The 21048-nt window shown below is 43.6% G+C and overlaps 1 protein-coding gene across 1 annotated transcript in view; it reads right to left on the bottom strand.

The window, feature by feature from the left end:
• The window catches only part of ADGRB2 (adhesion G protein-coupled receptor B2), a 161347-nt gene that overhangs the window by 2540 nt on the left and 137759 nt on the right, over positions 1-21048 (bottom strand). The window contains exons 25-29 of the mRNA XM_015819030.1: positions 18632-18727; positions 16368-16407; positions 14446-15110; positions 8616-8651; positions 1697-1801 (exon numbers count right to left, since the gene is read on the bottom strand). Coding sequence (XP_015674516.1) covers positions 1697-1801; positions 8616-8651; positions 14446-15110; positions 16368-16407; positions 18632-18727 — 942 coding nt within the window. The remainder of the gene's footprint in view (positions 1-1696; positions 1802-8615; positions 8652-14445; positions 15111-16367; positions 16408-18631; positions 18728-21048) is intronic.

Raw genomic sequence — 21048 nt, 5'->3', positions numbered from 1 at the left:
GACAGCCTTGCTTGGCGACCCCCATGAAATGGTCGATCGACCCCAAATGGGGTCCCGACCCACAGGTTGAGAACCACTGCCTTAACTGTTCATCGTATGGTTTAGACTTGCAACCACCTATCAATTTTGTTACTCTTCTCGGCAATCTTTCTATAGTTTCAACATCTTTTTTACATTGTAGTGACCAGAACGTAGTGGTAGACTGAACGCAATTCGTCAATCCAAGTTTTAAAATCAGGTGGAGTTTTCCATCAAAGTTAACTAATTTTTAGTTATAGCCCAAGTCCGGTAAATCCCAAGTTGTTCATACATCAATAAACTGTAATATTTGATATATAATTCAATATCACATTAGCAAACCTTATTTCTTTTCCTTTATTAGCATACTTAACTGTTATTGAATCAAAAACCATTCTGGAGCAAATCTAAACCATCTTTCCCTTCTTTTATTTTACACTCTCAGCATATTGATGCTGAAATCCAGCCCTTACTATATACATCCTTGAAATATCCAAGACACTTCAAAGAACTATATTTGGATTAAACACATCTTAAAATCATTCTTTAACAAACTAAATTCTAGATGCTTGGGCTGAGAGAAGAGCATTAGTAGAAGGACTCACAAGATATGGAGAGGTCTTTGAGACTTCATACAAATATCTGAGTTGGGTCAGTTGCAGTTCTTCATCACAAGGGAATATCTAGATCGGGGTGTCTAACCTTGGCAAATTTACAACTTGTGGACTTCAATTCCCCAAATTCCCCAGGAAGCACAAAGTCTTAGTTGCTAAAGTTGAATACTATTGATCCAGAGACTGGGAACCTTTCAACATGGAGGTGCTATCCTGGCAATGATTCTTCATCATGATTAATAGATATAAAAGGATCTGGGGATTTTTGGTGGTGTGCATTTGTTATGTGTAAGGAGCTTAGAAGCTACAATGGCAATCAACCCTTTAAACTGAATGCTTGGCATCAATTGCATTATTTCCTCCACCTTGAGGTCTACACATAAAGGTATTACAAGTATTATGCTGTACCCTCAGCATACAGCCATTCAAAGTTACAATGGCAACAGTGACTTGCAACTAGTCCTCACACTTACAATCCTTGCAGCATCCCCGTGATCGCATGACCAAAATCTGGATGCTTGACAACCAGCATGCATTTATGATGGTTGCGGCATCCCAGGGCCATGTGATCATCATTTGTAACTTTCCAAACAGCTTCCAACCAGCAAAGTCAACGGGGGAAGCTGGATTCACTTAAATTAGCAGGGATTTGCTTAATAACCCTGGCCAAAAAAAGGTCATTAAAATTGGGCATGACTCAACTCATTTAACATCTGCCTTGCTTAACAATGGAAATCCTGGTCTCAATTGTCGTCCTATGTCAAGGACTACCTACACTGGGAACATGATGAGTTTCGTACCTTGGTTGGGTTCAAGAAGAGGCTAGCCAGCCATGTTTCTCTTGTCTTAATAGTGACTAAGCATCTAGTGTCTTCTTGCATTGTGGGCTCCAGAAATGCTCTCATCTGGAGTCCTGCTCTGAGCCGAGGGTTGGGCTCAGTCAGCGGAAGTGCTCCCTTCCTAGACTTTCTTTCAAAGGTGTCAAACCTGCATCTAAGCTCTCTTGAGACACCTTCCTCACCTCACTGAGGACCTGCCTTTTCTTCCTGTCTTCCCATCCTTACCTTTGAGGCGTTAGTGGCCGGAGCACGATACCGATCCAACGTGTGGAATTTCTGATTCAACTCGTGGTAGAGTTCTGAATGGCGTTTCTTTGTGTGCATAACTTTCTGCAAATGTTCACAGCAATAACCCCCAGGAGGAGAGGAGGGAGGGAAAGAAGAGAAAAGAGAGGTCACTGTTTGGCTAGAAGAGCCCTATTCCCCCCACATCTTCTCACCCAAAATGTGTGGCTACAATGAAAGAGGAATCAAGCATGGGGGCTTTCTTGATCCCCTCTTGAAGCTTAGCTCCGCCATCACTTCTCTAAGCAAGGGGAGGCTCCAAATGTTATGCAAGATGCTCAATCAAAGCTTTCCCTGAAAGGTGATGGCTGAACTAAGCTTCAAGAGGGTATCAAGACAGTTCCCATAGTATGCTTACATGTTCTCTGCTGTAGGATGCCTATGAAAAATGGGCATGGGCACTTATGGTGAGCAAACAACTTCAAAGTACCGACAGAAGAGTATATTTGCAGCTCAGGGTTCAACTGTGGGGGTCCTTGGTGCTCTCTGAGCTTGGTGGTTTTCTTGTAGAGGTTTCCTGATCAAACTAGGTAACCTCATCAGTGCACCGATTTTAATTTTAATTTTAATCTTAATCCTTTCCCTTCCTTTCCTACCATTCAGTTCATTCACGGCTTTCCCTTACTCTACATGTTCTCACATCTCAAGCTTTTTTTATTTTATTTTTTAAGACAAACAACATCTGGAATGGGGATGGAGAGTGTTTTCCTCTTACCAGCTGTTGGCTGGAGATGAGGTTTTTTTGCTAGTAGATTGCAGATGGGTTGAAGAGCCCCCATGGATTATGGCAGCCTTTGCTTATTATTTCTGGGAGTAACCAACCCAGGACAACTTTACAGGACTATGGTGTGGTGAATTCCCAATAGTAAGGTTGCACAAGGAGAAGATAATTGGATAGTAACTAGGAAGCAAAACAGGACTGCCTAGTTTTCCAAAGGGATTTTTAAAAAAAAATTAAAATACACAATTGACTGGCTCTGAGAGTATCTTGGGAGAAGCCAGAAACAGTCTGCAGAGAATTTGAGAAAGAGATCATCCCCTGGGACACTGCAACGTTTTGAGCTTCCTAAGATTTTGGCAAAATGAGATCTGAATCTCTAAAGCAGGGGTAGTCAACCTTGGCTCTTTTATGACTCATGGACTTCAACTCCCAGAATTCCTGAGCCAGCTAAGCTGGCTCAGGAATTCTGGGAATTGAAGTCCACGAGTCATAAAAGAGCCAAGGTTGACTACCCCTGCACAAAGCTTCTGACTAGTGAGAAGACTGGGATGTGAAGACAAACAGGTCTTGTATGTATTTCTTCCCCTTTCTTCCAACGTTTCGATCAGGCTAGGCTTCCTCTATCAGACTAGGCTGTTATACTGCCTGAGATGAAAGACCAAAGGTTTGGGTTTTCTTCTCCTTGAACTCTTTTTATCTTCTTTTGTGGTGATGATGAGGAGAAGAATAGTTTTCAGGTCCATTACAACTGGCAGTTGTAAAAATCAAAGTTTGGCCTCAGCGTGTTCTTGTTCTTCTCTCCCCTCCCCATCAAATTTTTTCTCCTCTGCAATGCCTTTTTCAGATTGTAAACCTGAAAGTTAGAGAGGGATTTTTTTCCTTTTTTTATTAAAAAAAAAAAAACCCTTACACTTGTCTATAAACCACTCAGAAATCTTCTCCTACGAGATTGGGGCAGCAGTGCTTTTAAGAGATAAAAAATATATATCTGTTCAAGCCATTCAAAGGGATCCATGCCATTTCATGAGGTGATGGGCTGAAACCAGGAACTTAAACTTGAGAATAATCCTCCAGAAGCTGGAAAACTAGATTTTTAGAAAGGGACTTTGGGATTGATCTCCATCATACAGGTAGTCCTTGACTTACAACTGTTTAGTGACCGTTTGAAGCAACAACGGGACTGAAAAAAGTGAGTTGTGACCATTTTTCACACTTAGGACCATTACAGCATCCCCAAGGTCACATGATCAAAATTCAAATGCTTGACAACTGACTCATGTTGATGACGGTTGCCGTGTGCCAGAGTCATGTGGTTCCATTTTGCGACCCTCTGACAAGCAAAGTCAATGGGGCAACAGGTCGTAAAATGGGGCAAAATTCACTTAACAAATGTCTTGCTTAGTAACAGAAATTTTGGGTTCAATTGTGGTCGTAAGTTGAAGACTACCTGTACTTTGGGAATTGTGTACCCGCGGTTGGTATCATTCGGTTTATTTCACTTTTGTAATATTGTATTTTCTATTAGTATCAAGTTTAGCGAGCATTCTTTACCATGGATGTTTTATTGTACTGTATGCTTTTTGTTGTAAACTGAAGGGGGTCTGAAAGGATTCAGGAGCACACAAATATAACAAGCAAACAAACCAATCAATAAACAGATCTTCCAGAACACGGCCAACAATAACACCCATCATAAAGCATAATGATCAGCAGACTGTAACATATCATAACATAAGATGTGGAAAGCAGCAGTGAGGAACAAAATGAAACCTACAACATGGATCAAAACGCCTAGAAGGTGGCAACACCCAACAAGCAGAGGGAGAATAATTTCTTGCTATCCTTTGACTTCTAACCCATCTCATTTTAGTCTTCCAAACGGTTAGTCCCCGTGCAAGTATGAAAGGGTCACTGCCATACTCTGCTTCATTATGAGATGCATTGTGGTGGAATGTAGCCTGGATTCCCAGAAGGGAGGGGCTGCTCTCCACAGGGCGAAGAGGCAGAGGAACTTGGAAACTTTGGCGGGCAGGGAGAGGGTTAAAACAGATCCACCTTAGCAGTTCCCAGAATATATTTGCAGTTACGCATAGTTGAGCTATGTCCAGCAAGATTCTGTCTATAGGTAAAGAACAGGAAACTATTCTAAAACAACTTCACATGTTGTTCTTGGTTCTCGGGCCCCGATTTTGTCATTAGCAACCTGGAATTGTAAGAAGGATGCATAGAATTTGCACGCACGGACATTTTACTTTGTCCAGTTGAGTTGAGATGCTACTTTCAGCCTGGAACAACGCAAAGGCATGCCTGATTCCTGGAGACATTCAAGGACAGGCTAGATTAGGAAGTATTCAGGGCAAGGATGTCTTAGTCATTGTCTTGATTACTGGGGAATGTATCTGGGCATCAACTCCACCCTTGCTGTCCCTGGTTTTGAAGGTTTTGCATTTTGGTTGAGTTATAATTTGTAGTTTTGCTAATGGGGGTTGAGACAAAGAGCTCCTTCTGTCCTGCATCAATCCAGAAATGTGTTTTGCCACAGCTCAATGCAACTGCAAAGAAGGGAAGCGGGAGAGAGGAAGAAAGAAGGCGGGTGTGGTTTGAGAAAATAAATAACATTCAGCCCTGAGCTGAAGGTGAACGATGCTGCTCTTTTCCTGGCTTGTAGAAAAATGGGTTTAGTTTGCATTTATTCCAGATTTCCTGAATGCTTATTTCCAGAACCAAGACACAAACTATAAGGCAGCCATCTTTTAATATTCATGGTTTTTTTTCCTGAATTTTGCAAAGCTGTTTCCTAACCCAGATGGTAGGAAATGCAGGTATTTGTGGAAAATGAGCCCAAAATGCTTATGCTGGCAAAAAAAAAAACCAAAAAAACTGAAATGTATTATAGGAAGGGAACTCATTTGGAAAGGAAAGGCACTACATACTGATTTCTACATTAGGAAAGAGGCCCCTGTAAAATAGAGGCCTAACTTCTCTTCCCTTCTGCTCCCCCCTGCCCCCCCCCCCGCTGATCTGGAAATGAGAATCTGAGCAAAATTAAACTTGACAAATTCACCTATTCCTGTTCTTAACCAACTGACATTGAGCCAAAAGCAGGCTGACAGCAGAGTCCTGGGTATTCTGCACTCCAAGTCTGTAACACCTTTATGCCAATTGCACTGATTGCAATCCCCCTCCCCCCCAGAGTTCTGGGATTAGTAAATTGGTGAGAATACGTAGGTATTTGTAAAACCCTCCCCCCCCCATTAATTCCTGAAATTTTGGAAGATCACTGGCCAAGAAGGGTTTCCATTATTTTCATTTGAGCGCTACCCACAGTTACAGACCTTAAATTAGTTTGCAATAACTTCAAATACAAAACAAAAAAACCAAAACCAAAAACAGATAGAAACGTTACAAGCTATTCAATTTAAAAAGTGAAGAAAGGACAGGACAAAAATGAAATCATAACAATCACATAACAGGAATGTCTCAAGGAAGAAGCAGACTCTTAAAAAGTGCCTAACAGATACAATCTCTTGAGGGCCATCCGTTGGGGATATTACAGTTGCATTCCTTACTGAGCAGGAATTTTGGAATTTGAGGGCTGGGGGGGGGAGAGAACCTTTCAGAGGAGGCTTGTGGTTCTTGTCATCCAGTGGAGGACTTTCCCAGTTGATCTTAGCCATCAAAGCAATCTGTTAGGTGTCCCGATCATTTGTACATCAAGATTAAGACCTGTAGCCTGTCTTGGTAGCTACACACCAAGACATGGAGTAGCTTAGTCGATGCATGATAAATTTCTTTGGGTTCCAATGACAGTGATAATTTAGGATCACCCTCAAATAACATACCTGCTCTTTCAGGAAGGACCACCTCCCCATTAGTTGAAGCAAACTTCCTAATTTTTGGATTCTCCCCACAGCCTTGATTTCCATCCTATCTGGATTCAGTTTTCAGACTGAATTGTTTCAGAGGCACAGGAATGTGCAGCTAATACTGCTAATGGATTTCACAATTGCCTTAGAACTAGAGTTGTTTTTTTAAAATATAGTTTTCTTGGTTGTATTGCAAACCACTTTGAGCCCTGTGAGTTAGGCAGCACTATCAATTTCTGAAGGTATCAACATATATCAGCATATTGATGATACTTCATCCCTGAATTGATGACTACATCTGATGGCTTTGTACAAATAGTAAGTACCATTGTGGACATCTCTCAGCATAGATAAGACAGTATCTTTGAAATCTTCCCTGAAATCCTACTGGAACCACTGGGATCTAAGGACACAACCCCAACTCACAGAAATGTTCCAGGAGGATATTAATTGATATTATCGAAAGCCACGGAAAGATCAACTAGGAGAGTCCTTCTGTCTCTCTACCACAGGAGGTCATCTATCATGGCTGATGATTCTCTCTTCAAACTAGGTCAAAAGGTTTTGAAATAATCAGTGTCCTCTAAGAATGTCTGCAGTAACATAGATAACCTCTCCTTGATTTTAAAAAAAAGGTTATTTATGCCTAAGTATTTATGGACAAAATATTGTGGATCTAGGAATAGCTTCTTCAGAAATGGTTCTTTTGTCTCCTTTATTCCATCACACCAAGATTTCTTCATCACTTTCTGGATCTACCTAGTTATCTCCCTTTGGGTAGCTCAAATAATGGGCAGGATTTAGGAGGGCATATGGTTCCTCTTACTTGAGTCTCCTTGAGGTTTGTTAAATGTAAAGTGAATCTCATAGAGGCTGGCCAGGTATGACCAGAACATCTTAATATGTATTGCATGAAATCCAGAGTTCATGATAATATAAAGACAATTGATTTTACACTCTAAATGCCTCACAAATCTGTCACAGCAGATCCCTGAAGGTCCTAACATGAAGTTTTCCAAAACAGATGACAACAAACCCTTAATCACTTTAAAGTGCCCTGCTGGACAGCTGCTTAAGGACGCAGTGGAGATTGTACAGGAAGCTTTCTGTGCAACCTTTGCTACTGTATCTGCAGTCTAGTGCAGGGGTAGGCAACCTTGGCTCTTTTAGGACTCGTGGACTTCAACTCCCAGAATTCCTGAGCCAGCCGTGCTGAGGGGAAAGGGAGAGGTTTCCAAGCTGAGCCATGCTGGATGAGGAATTCTGGGAGTTGAAGTCCACGAGTCATAAAAGAACCAAGGTTGCCTACCTCTGGCCTAGGCCTAGGGCGCTTTATGACTCGTGGACTTCAACTCCCAGAATTCCTGAGCCAGCATGGCTCAGCTTGGAAACCTCTCTCTTTCCCCTCAGCATGGCTGGCTTAGGAATTCTGGGAGTTGAAGTCCACGAGTCCTAAAAGAGCCAAGGTTGCCTACCCCTGGTCTAGTGGTTTCCTGAAAAAGGGCAGATGTTCAACTTTATTGTCCCAGAGAGATGACTTAATGATAATTGCCATCGGTGACTTATTCTGTTTCCATTCCATAAATGAATAGAGGTTCACAAAAGATCACTGATTCTGGAAATTCTTCCAGAATATCCCAGAACCCATCAAATTCCCTAAAACGCCAGGACTGATGGTCTTAATTGATGCCCTTCCCTACTGGAGAAGGAAAGTTAAGAGATGCCTAACTTCTCTGTGTGATGGTTGACCCATGAAAGCATCATTGTCATTGTCACAGACTCATGGTTGTCCAAGAGATAACGCAATCTTAGATAGGAGTAGATTTTTTTTCCCCAATAGCAATAGCACTTAGATATATATACCGCTCCATGGTGCTTTACAGCACTCTCTGAGTGGTTTATAGTGTCAGCATATTGTTCACAACAATCAGGGTCCTCATTTTACTGACCTCAGGAAGGATAGAAGGCTGACTTAACCTCGAGCTCATTAGGATGAATCTCCAGACTGTGGGCAGAGTTAGCCTGCAATACTGCATCCTAACCACTGTGCCACAAATTCTGGGCACCTACCACTCCAGCCCATCCTCCACACTAGGGGTTTAAAGACAGAGCCCCCCAAATTCATCAGAACAAACTCAACTGGACACTCCCCATCCCAGGGATATCATTACAGAATCTAGACAACTGTCTGGCCAGCAGTTAGACCGTGCACAACTGGAATTTCTGATATCACAAAAGGTGTCACTTAATTATACCCCAGATGGGCACTCACCTCAAAATCCAGGTCAGAGTACCGTAGTCTTTTCCTCTGGGGAGGGAGGCATGAAGTAAGCATACCACAAAGGGGGAGGAGGGAAAAAAAGAAAAGCCTTTATTACTTTGTCTAGTTCTTAGATGGAGTTTTGGAGAGCAAGTGGTCGGAAGGCACCCAAAAGAACGCAGAGAGATGGAAGTGTGGGGAAAGGTGTGAAGAGAAGCAGGAGGAGAAAGTTATCTCCAAAGCATTACAGGAGCAAAGAACAGCGTCAACCCTAATGCAGTTTGGTGGCCATTTCCTTTGGCCAACTGTCTGTGGCTATAGAATATGGGTTAACCACAGCTGTTTGCTCTAAGAAAATCTACTATTCTAGCTGCATCTTCTAACAGGCTCTTAGCTGGCCATTTTTCAATGGCCTCCAGATCTGAGGGGCTCGTATCACTTGGGCGAGTTCTTTCGTGGTTGGTACCCCAACATTGGGAAAGCAAATGGAAGGGAAGAAGTTGAGCCTTAACATTTGACCTCAGAGATAGGGAGTTGATTGCATTTCAGCGCATTTCTCCCATTTTTGGGGTCTTCTACGTAATGCTGGAGGAGATAATAAATTAATCTGACCCTTTCCTGAAGATTCTATTCTGAGAATAGAATCCAGAGGGCAGGCCCTTTCTTCTCCTTCTCTGTCAATCTTGGTTCCACTGCCAACTTGAAGATCAGCCCCATTGCCATATTTCAATTTTGGTCTTCTTCTCTCCCCCCCCCCCCCGCTTCCACATTGCCAAAAATTCACTTTCCTTCCTTCCTTCCTCTGGAACCATACCGAATCTGCTGTTTTTGAGCTGCCCACCCCCCAAAGGTCATCCCTACAACCACGTTTGTCTGAAGCAACTTCTTTTACTCCTCAAACAAACAAACAAACAAACAAACCCCAACAACCAAAAAAACTCAAATTTGAGGATGAAAATACAAAAGCTGTGGCTTCCATGGCACTGCCAAGCATAGAAACTCTTCCACAAAGGGGAGGGCGCAAGGGAACCCTTAGCTCACAGCACATTCAGTAAACACCCGAAGGAAAAAAATGGGGGATTAAATGCAGATTAAATAACGTTAGGGACCTGTGTGGTCTCAGGATACAGGAAAAAAACATTCTGAAATAGATGGGCAAAGGACTGCTTTAATGCTTCTTGAACAAGCTCTGCTTGTCACAGCAGAGGCACCCCATGCCTGCCCTTGAATTCAAAGTCAGACCACTTCTTGCAGGCAACAGTATCTGCAGGGAAAACAGACACAGTCATGGCACAGGCTCAAACTGGTTGAACAATCCACTTTAACTCCGGGGAAGGTTGTCCAATCAGATTGAATGCAGAAGTTGAAAAAGTAGGCAATCTTGAGAGGCACTAATGTGATGGAATGAAGTCTGGATTCCCGGGAGGGAAGGGGCTGCGTTCCAAAGGGCACAGAGGCAGCAACACATAGAAAGTTTGGTCAGGAAGAAGAGAGTTTTAAAGGTTCTTCCCTAATTATTCCCAGAGTATATATTTGTGGTGATGCAAATACAGGCAGTCCTCAATTTATGACCGCAATTGAACCCAAACGTTTTGTTGCTAAGCGAGACAGTTAAGTTAAGTGAATTTTGCCCCATTTTATGACAGTTCTTGACCTAGTGGTTAAATGAATCACTGCCGTTGTTAAGTTAGTAACACGGTTGTTAAGCGAAACTGGCTTCCTGCTTGTCAGAAGGTGGCAAAAAGTGGTCACGTCTGGGACACTGCAACCGTCATAAATACGAGTCAGTCGCCAAATGTCTGGATTTTGATCACGTGACCCTGGGGACGCTGCAATGGTCGTAAGTGTGAAAAACGGTCATAAGTCACTTTTTCAGCGCCGTTGTAAGTTTGAACGGTCGCTAAATATACTGTTGTAAGTTGAGGACTACCTGTAGTTGTTTCAGCGTGGCAAGGTTTCTGTCTGCAGGGGAGGAACAATCAAGGAAAATGCTCAGATGTAATTCCATGTGTCTTTCGTGGTCCTTGGGCCCAAGAGGGAGGCAGGTAAGCTCCAAGGAAGACTCAAGAATAATGGCTGATACTTCACGCTCAACTGTAAATCAGTAGAAGAAGTAGTAGACCTACTTCAGGTTTATATTATAAGTTCCTGGTTCAAAATGGCGAGAAAATAAAATTCCATGTCTTTTTCTTGATTCTTGGGGGCCTGGTATTCAGCTCTATGGTAATTCTGCACTATTAGTCCATACGTGGGGTCCTGTCTCTAGTTCTGGGCACTCCATGTTTAAAAAGGGCACAGAGGATTTGAAGCAAGCTCAGAGGAGAGTCACCATGCTGATCTGGAACTCCCAGCAGACAGAGAAGGGTTCAAGGTGCTGGCCACGTTCAGCTTGCAAAAAGGAAGACCAAAGGGAAATATTGTGAGGGTGTCTAAGTCGCTAATAGGCTGTCACATGCACGAAGGCTCTGGTTTTTCTCTAACAAAACCGAGAGGGAGACAAAGGCCAAATGGTTGAAATGAAAAGGAAGGAGATTCAAGTTGAATGGGGTAGTGAAAGCACTCCACAGTGGAACAGGCTGCCTGAAATACAGAGTACAGAGAAGAGCAACAAAGATGATTAGGGGACTGGAGGCTAAAGCATATAAGGAACGGTTGCTGGAATTGGGTATGTCTGGTTTAACAAAGAGAAGGACGAGGGGGGACAGGATACCAGCCTTCCAATATCTCAGGGGCTGCCCCAAAGAAGAGGGAGTCAAGCTGTTCTCCAAGGCGCCTTAAGGCAGGACAAGAAGCAACGGATGGAAACTAATCAAGGAGAGAAGCAACCTAGAACTAAGGAGAAAATTCCTGACAGTGAGAACAATCAACCAGTGGAACAACCTGCCTCCAGAAGCGGTGAATGCTCAAACACTGGAAGTTTTTAAGAAGAGACTGGACAGCCATTTGTCCGAAATGGTATAGGGTTTCCTGCCTGAGCAGGGGGTTGGACTAGATGACCTCCAAGGTCCCTTCCAACTTTATTATTATTATATTATTATAAATTATGGTAGACTCAGTGGTGGGATCCAGCTGGTTCGCACCAGTTCAGCAGAACCGGTAGCTAATTTTTTATTGCCCAGGTCCAGAATGGACTTCCGGAAGCAGCATCCACACAGAGAACCGGTTGTTCACCTATTTGAATCCCACCACTGGGTAGATTTCCCCTTTATTGCAGCTTTCAAGTTGAGATTGGCTGGCCAACTCATGGGGACGGCTGAGGTCTATGAATGTGTGATTTTTTTCCCCCTTTCCACTCATGGTCATACCTTCTGTTTCTAATAAAATGCGGCTAGCATTATTGAAAGAGACAGCCTTTAGAGCAGATTTTTCTCAACTTCTGCAACTTTTAACCTACGTAGACCTCAATTTTCCAGAATTCCCCAGACAGCAAGTCTGTCTGGGGAATTCTGGGAGTCCAGGTTGTGTGATGGAATCTGGAATGGGAGAAGAAGTGGGGGAGAATTGCGGCAAGAGGACTGCGGTTAACCAGGGAGGAGGCAACACAATCCAGAGAGGACCCGGAAACAAGAGGCAGCCCAGTTCTAAACTGGATGGTGGGAGGAGGAAAAGGTTCAGGGTAGCCTAGAATCTCCCAGGATGGAGTATATCTATTAGATTAGGAGGTAATAGCTTCACTCTGGCAAGATTCTGTCTATTAGATGTAAGCAAATAAAGATCTGGATTCATTTGGTTTTCTCTCTGTCATCTTTAGATTATGCCTGACAAATCCACAACTTAGAATAGCCAAGCTTGAAAAACACTAGTTTGGACCTTCACCACGCCTCTTCTAGAGCAGACATGTCAAACTCGTGACGTCAGGTGACATCGCGCGACGTATCGGAGCTTTTTCCCCATTGCCGGCAATGGGGTGGGTGTGGTTTTGTTGTGACGCGTCCGGCCCGTGGGCCAGCAGTTTGACACCCCTGTTCTAGAGCTTTTGGGGAGAAAACCATAAAAGTTAAATTTAGCGGTCCCAGGATAAGTTTGAGTTGCAGAAGACCTGTCCAGCTTTGTCCAGTCAAAGCATTTTAATCAGACAGATGATTTCAAAGGTGTGCACATATCACCTCATATGCAAACACCCCCCCCCTTGGGCTCCAATATCAACTTTTATACATTCAGACACCACTTTTTCCCTGAATTTTCTTATGCAGATCCCCATGTTGCAACTGCCACCTCTCCCCATCATGGTCACCTGTGCACATCCAATGCATTTATAGCATTTTCAGAACCAACGTATGCAGCCGATGAGGAAAAACTCTTGTGTACGTATACTACGTTACATAAAATATATGGGAACACTTTGCACATGAAAAACCTGACATTGGGAGGAGATGTCTGGATTGGAAAAGTTTTTCCATAAAGATATTGTATTTCTAGGTGCTGACAACAATTTTGGAGACAATACTGTACCATCAAACAAGCCATTCTTTTCAATGTCCAACATTATGTTTCATGGCTGTCATACTATTCTAAACTACAATTTCTTGTTACAACCGATATAGTTTAAGGTCCTTTTCATCACCAGTATCTTAAGTCAGGATAAAATCATAGTTAATGGAACATCTGGGGAAGGAAACAGGAAGAAGATTCCCCTATCAACTTTGGATCCTGCACCAGTTGCAGGAAAAAGTTAAGAACCATTGGAAAATATGATGGTATCAGAGTAAAAATGTTTCTGGGGCAATTTCTCATTGTGGACTGAGGACAAGGATGAAAAGTCAAGCATTCAACATGCACCTAAGCAGAAATAACTCGAGTTAAACTCAGTTGGACTTACCTCTCAGCAAGTATGCAGAAGTATTTAACAGCTCAAAGAATAACCCACTCGGGATTCTGCAGCCCTTTCATCCTGCCACATTAGGTTAGTGACAGGTAATCCTTGACTTGCAACTGGTTGCCTAGCGACCTTTAGAAGTTGCTTACTGCCCAGATGGGAAGTACCAATGGCCACCTCCCCTGTGGTCATGTGACTGACTTTCAGCCACTTGGCAACTGGGCTGAAGTTTTGGCCATTGGCAGCATCCAGCCGTCACGTGGTTGCGTTTGATGATGGTTTTGCTTCCGATTTTTGGGCAAAACCACGCTACTGGTGAACCGCTGGTTTTGTTTAACAAACAGGCATTTGCTTAATGACCACTGCAAAAAGGGTCATAAAAATCAATCCATGTTATGACCATCCCAACTTACGATTGTGATGGGCAGGCTCCATTACGATCACGAGTCAAGGACTGTCTCCAATATCTACCCCACCCCACCCCACTCCGGCCACTTACAAACTTCATGCTTGCACAAGCAAACTCAGTGTCATGGAATGCCTGGAATGTATGTGCAACGGAAAAGAATCTCAGATCTAAGCATGATGTCATGTGTCTGATTAACGAAACACTTAAAAGGACTTTCAGGCATATTTTTCCTAAAAGCATTTATTAAGGTTACAGAGATGTCAGTACGGCATGGTGGAAATGCTTAGATCTGAGATTCTTTTCTGTTGCACATACATTCCAGGCATTTTTCCCGCCCCTATTTTGGGGTCATGGTTCACATCTTCCAATTAACTTGGAAGATGTGATTTACTTCCGGTTTCTTTTTCCCGGGCTTTCCTTATTCTCCTCCCCTTTCCCTGTTGCTTGATTTAACTATAAAAATACCAGACAGTTCTGCATATTGTCAAAGCAAGAATATACAGTATTTGCAGCGTTGACACTCAGGAGCCTGAAGGTCTGGTCAGGCCAGAGAGATCAGCTGCCCTTGCTTCGATGCAACACCCAAGAAGCCTGGGCAGACCCAGAGTGACGCTTACCTCCAGGGAGCCCACTTTCATGGCCGAACCGGGCACGGTGCGAGGCATGCTGCGGCTTCGTTCGGACAACTCTGAGGCCAGGATCTGCCGCACCGTGGGGTGTTGCTTGAACTGAAGGCCATACGGGTGCTTGACTGTCCCATAAGGCTGGTTCAAGTTCACGTTGAGGTGGTCCATGGAGGCAAAGCTAGGGTAAGCCTTGGCCTCCATGGATGGCCGGCCCTGAGGCGGGCCTGGAGGTTCGTCCAACTTGATGTTGAGTTTGCCTTCTTCCCTGCTGAAAGGCTTAAGGCTCACCGTCCTCCGGGGAAGCACCATGTAATTGCTCTCCAGGGAAGCCTCCTGAGAGTGCAGCCAACCGTAATCCAGTTGCCGCAGGTTGCTGTCACTGCACAGGTAGACCGGCCCATGGGCCACATCCACGTTAACGTCCTTCTTGGCAGGGGGGTCGCTGAGCTCCTTCAGCCCTTTCACCACGTTGTGTGTCATTTGTGGCATCTGGACCAGGATGGAAGTGGGCGGGATGTTCCCAGGGAGGGTGGAGAAGCCCAGGCCACCTTCGGAGCTGGTGTTGAGCTTTGGATCCTCATCACCGTCCAGGGAGATGCGCGACAATGTGCTGGTGATGGTAGCTGGGTTGCACGTGTTAACCTCTTTAAAGAGGACTGGGAGAGGAGAGGAAGGGGGGAGGGGTTAGTTTCTGAAACAAAGCTACTAGTGCTTTGGCAATTTGTCAAGGAGTAGGAACAATTGTTCTCCAGGAGTGCTTTCTATTTTTAAGCTTTTCTAGGGTAGGTAGGAGTGTGCCTGTCTCACCTAACCGAAGTCACAGTGCCCTAGGTACAGAGAAATGGATTTTTCTGAGACTGGAAATCTGAGACTGGAAGGAGTAGGGAACCCTGACACGTGGAGCTGAGCAAAACTATTAAGTTCTGAGTTCAATAATAAGCAGTGCTAGTAAGGAAAAAAAAATCTGCTTCTCCCCTCTACCAATTCTCATTCTGTTTGACGAAAGAGAAAGAAAATGAGAATTTGGGCAGGATTCTTCTGAGCACCCTTGAACTTAGGAGAGAGTCAAGGGCTGTCCTTGACTGAATGGCCTTGTCTTCCATTGCACCATCACACCTCCAGGGAACTGCCTCCTCCCCAGAATAGATAATCTGCAAGATGATGTACACTATCTTTTATGGGAGGCACACATACAGATCTACAAAAGGGGCAAGGCGTGATGTTGTATCCTCCATTTTTGCAGGTTTTGGCTCTCTCTCCCCATCTTAGAGACTTCCCTGCTGGGATTTTTCCCAACTGGGAAAGAGTGGGCAGCCAGAAAAAGTGGCAGAGGGAAGTCACGGAAAATAATTCCTCTTTTTGGTAGCTTCTTCTGAGTCTTTCAACCATATAGTCAGCTGAAAACCAGCTTTGTGAAATTTGAAAGTAACCTTAACCATAAGGGTTAAGGGTTATGTAACCTTAACCATTAAAGTTAAGGGGATAAAATGGAAGGGGAAGGCAAAAATTGGACAAATTGTAGAACTGGTTTCAGCATAATATTGGTATTAGTTTCAGGCTGAATTGATGGTATGGAAGATAATGGGGAAAGGAAAGAGAAATTGGACCAGACAGTAATAATTACCACTACATGTGTATAGTACATAGCCTGACGTGGTCATACCATTAGACTTAAGCTGGCTGAGCCTAGCACTGGAAGCCTCCTTCTCTTGCAACCTACGTCCTTCTTCTTGCACCATAAGTTCAAACCCATCAAATCCTGACCTCCTAGCCTTCCACAATTCTAAAATACCTTGAGTTTCTTTTACACCCTGGGAAAGGAGTAAAACTGGTCCCTTCTCCATCATGCAGTAAGATCATTCCACAGTCAAACCCTCTTTTTCTCACACAGGAAGGAAGAGAGAGGTCCTCACCTGTCTGACATGCCAGGTCAACATCCTTTTCAAAATCTGTCTATAAAAACACAGGAAGAGGGGGAGAAAGGGAGAAGAAGAGAAGAGAAGAGAGAATGAAGAGAAGAGAAGAGAAGAGAAGAGGAGAGGAGAGGAGAGGAGAAGAGAAGAGAAGAGAAGAGAAGAGAAGAGAAGAGAAGAGAAGAGAAGAGAAGAGAAGAGAAGAGAAGAGAAGAGAAGAGAAGAGAAGAAGGTGGGGGTGGAGAAATGAATGCATCATGGATAGCAAACAAGATTCAATTATATTACTTAATTTGGACTTTCCATATCGATTAAATTATTTTCGGGGTAAGGAAAAAAAATAAGGGTGCACAAGATATTCTGAATGGCTGTTCTGAATGTTTGGAGCTTGTTCATCAAGCACCTTGTATAATATTTTTGTCAAAAAGCTTGGGACCAAACAAAAATTTCCTTTCTTTGTTGTTCTGAATATTCTGCCCTAATAAACAACAGGAATTCAAAACAAGTTCTGATCCTCAAGTTTCAATGTAAGACTATGAGTGGGTTGATTACCAACACTGGATGCTACTCACCACCCAACTACAGCGAAGCTGAAGAAGGGGGATGATTTAAGAAAATAAATCAAAACCCACCCCAAAAACAAACAAAGTAACAATTAAATGCAAATGGATGTGTTTTGCAGCCCTTCTGCTTGTTTGTTTGGTAGTTGCTAATTTACTGAGATAAGGAATACTCATCATGGATTACCATTCCACCTACAAGTGTGGTCCTTGGATAAAAATGAAGAAATAAGGAGTGGTTATAAGTTCCCGTCAGTCCCTATATTGGAATAACCAACATGTTTTAAGCTCTGTCCTATTGGAACAAATCCTCAACACTGTTTGCATGTTTAAGTAGATAGTCTATTTGGAAAGCCAAGTTCAAATGGTGATATTATGTGTGCTTGGCTGAGCCCCCAATAGCCGAGTTAATATTTGATGACTGATCAGCACGAAACTGGCATAAAGGTGACCTCAAAGATGGACATGTGCCTGGCCAAAATGACAAAGCCTATCTCATAAGAAAGGCCAACCAGATCACAGCTTGAAACAAACACACAAGTGTGTGCTGTGAGTCTGGAACCTCTTAGTTTAATCTCAACTAAGTTTGATCTTATTAGCTCTTCATGGGGTTCACATACTGCATTCTGGATTGCTTTTTTTGTCATGGTTTGTTGACTACATTCAAAGTGTCTAGCTATCCACATTATCTTATAATCCATAATTTAAAATTTGCAATGGCTGTGTTCTCCCAAATATGAAGTCAAACCAAGCATCATGAAAAATGTAGGACAACAGTTGGTTTAATGAATGGCTGGGTTTACACATGCATTAAGAAATAAATCATAGTATATAAACCATTGCAACTGGCTTCACTCAATGCACATGAAGACCAAAGAATCCCCATCATGAACTAGGTCAAAGTCATGAATATCATCTCTTCCCCTTTGCTGTCAGCTCTATCTTTGAGAGCACACATAGAGATAATTCAGATGACACACCTGCAGTTCTTTGAACGTTAGGAAAATTGATTGATCATAATAGAAATGTTCAGTAATTCCACACATATGCAACTGGCAACACAGCCATAAGCACAGTATGTGTGTAGGCTGAAGGACATTCACGTCTGCCCATTCTCCTCACTTGGATGAAATTTGGGCATGGAGAGCGCTAGGAAGAGATCAAAGCAAGGCCAGGAGTGCTGGCTTTGAAGGGCTGCAAGAGAAAGATATGCAATTTTTTCTACCCTAAGGGCCATCCTCAGCCTTTGATGGGGCTGGACAACTACATATGCTGCAGGATCTAATCTGGGCGGGTCACTAGGACCAAAGGTTTAGTCTTCTGAGCTTTCCGACTCGTGCTGGAGCTCATCCTCAAGGAACTTTTCTCTCCCCAGAATGTCAGAAGAGACAACATACCTTTTCATCCACATTTAAATGGGGTTAAAATTAAATATAATTCAAACAATTCCCCAATTATGTACTGGTAGGCTATTACAACAACATATTGTCATCTTTTCCCGTTTGTTAAAGAAATTTGGTAATTTTTGAAAGTATCAGGCCATCTTGAAGATCTTGTGGGGGATATACTCAATCCTAGGTCTTCAAGGTGCACAATTCTGTTTAACCCCCCACAGCCTGTAGTGTAAGACTCTGACCTTTTGTGCATCTACAGTGGTTCTACCGTGTCTCTTCTCTTCTCACAACACAGCCCACACTCACTCACCATGATCTGGACTTGCCCGTTCTTGCACGAATCTGGTGAATTCTCATTTTCGTCACTTTTACATACGCCAATCTGACATTTCACCACATCCTGGACCTGCAGGAGACAGACAGATCATTTGACCCCAAGTCTTTATAACATGGCGTTCTTCCTCCACTGCCTATTTTCTCTAATCTGGATGACTGAGAGTCTCCATAGGCTTTAGGACAGTGCTTCTCAACCTTGGTAACTTTAAGATGTGTGGACTTCAATTCCCAGAATTCCCCAGCCAGCATGCAGTCCACATATCTTAAGGTATGCTTGTTTGGGAATTTTGGGAGTTACAGTGCTCACATATTGAATTGCAAAGATTGAGAAACATTGCTTTATGACTCACACGAAAAGAAACAGGGCACGGGAAAAGGGATTCCAGCCTTCAGAGCCAAGATGGATGAAGCAGGGAAGACATAGCATACAGTAGGTCAAAGGACAGGAGAGTCCATCTTCTTCCATGTACCTGATGGCCATTAACTGGGCTGACTGATGGAGAATTTGAGCAAAAGATGGGGCCTCTTGAAAGTTATTCAAGCTATCACTTGCACTGTTTTTTATTGGGCCTCTTTCAACTGAATGGAGGAGAAATTAGTCATATTTTCTTTCAACCGATAAGAGAATTCAATAAAATTCTTAGAAGGTTTTTAAATTGTGAATTGGCCAAGCACAGCATGCAGCTGTCTGGTCCTGCTCTCTACAGGCCACTTTTCCTGGCTTCCCACCCTTCCAATCAGGGTAAGGATGGATTTCCTGGCCTGGATGGATTTCCTGGCCTGGATGGATTTCCTGGCCTGGATGACTTTAGGAACAATGTGACGGTCACTGCTAAGGGAGACCCTGTCCTGCAGAAATCCTTACAGCGTTTCTTCATTTTCACAGAGGAATTTGCCCAAATATTGGACCCAATTTGCCTGCCTCAAATGTGGCGGGGAATATTGAACAGACAATGGCGTTTAGCTCAATTGATTTCACTGCATGAAATGCTTCCTGCTCCGAAGGCAATTCTCTTTTCCAGATGTTGGATAGCTTCAGCACATTTATTTTCTGACCAAAGGTGAAAATAAATTATTGTTGCTGAAGTCTCCATTAGGTCAACCTCAACTGATGGGGATTTCATGGACATTTCTGGGTAGTTTTCTTGATAACAATATTGAAGTGGTTTGATAAAGTCTTATTCCAGAGTGCTATTTTTCTTTTTTCCAATCTGTCTTGGAGACCCCCATTTTTTAACCTCTTTAGCTTCTGAATTCTAAAAGGGCAGTCAGGTGTTATCTGCCACAGGCAGCAATAGCATTGTCATGGTTATATTTAGGTTTGTTTTCCCACATTTCAGGATACAAATATCTCCCACAACAAATTTCTTTGTATGGAGGCAGGACACATGGGAAGTCCAGTCAGAACAGAGATCTAGAATTATCTTTGCTCACGATTTCTTCTTTACAGGGAGCCTCCATATATAAAGTTTTGTAGAGCTGAAAAAAGTCATGGCGGAACTAGGAAAAATGCGGTCTCCCATTTCATCATCCTTTTTTTGTGAGCAACAAAATGGGGAGTGTGGTCATACAGGATTAAGAAACATTTCTGAGACAATGGCACATCTGGAATTTGGAATGCATATTGTGGATCCCTTTTCCAGGCCAGTCTTCCTGTTGGGGTTCCCATTACAGTAGGGAATTCAGGACAAGCATTACTGTGAACAAATAGGATGCTAGGGGTTTGTGCTATGTTCAGTTTTTATCTTTTAGTTCAGGTGGGGCAGGGAACCAGGTAAGTGACCAGGGAGAGGCTTGGGAATGCAGTAATGGACATAGCCTACATTTCCTATACCAGTGATGGCGAACCTTTTAGAGACCGAGTGCCCAAAAACTGCCCCCCACCCCGTCCCTGCTCCACCCTGCCCACTGGGTCACCCACCACCTCCACGGCCCGCCACAGATCACCCAGGCAGCCCAGCAGTGCCATGGTGGCCACGCACTCCGCCCATGCCCTGCAGCATCATCTGTGTGTGACGGGGCGCAAGGGCAGAGTGTTGTCCCCGCTGCCCGGCTACCATGTCCTTGGCTGCACTGCTTCATGTGGGCCGCGCCCAGGGGCTGCTCTCCTCCGGGGGGGAGCTGCTGGTGAGAAGGGGGCTGTGGGAGGAGGCGGGGCTGGGGAGACGGTGCGTGTGCCCACAGAGAGGGCTCTGAGTGCCGCCTCTGGCACCCATGCCATAGGTTCGCCACCGCTGTCCTATACCCTTGATATAGAAAGTTATTTTCCAAGGTGGCAGTGTTGATTTTCTGACAAAAGGCAAAACAAATTTGTTTTCGTTTTTGTCTCTTATCAAATCTGGTTCGTGCCTGTGGACAACACCCTTAACTAGATCAGTTAAAACCTTGATG

Source organism: Protobothrops mucrosquamatus, unplaced genomic scaffold (genome assembly GCF_001527695.2).
Source record: "Protobothrops mucrosquamatus isolate PMUCROS unplaced genomic scaffold, P.Mucros_1.0 scaffold851, whole genome shotgun sequence".
Taxonomy (NCBI): domain Eukaryota; kingdom Metazoa; phylum Chordata; class Lepidosauria; order Squamata; family Viperidae; genus Protobothrops; species Protobothrops mucrosquamatus.
This window is presented reverse-complemented; position numbering and strand designations above follow the sequence as displayed.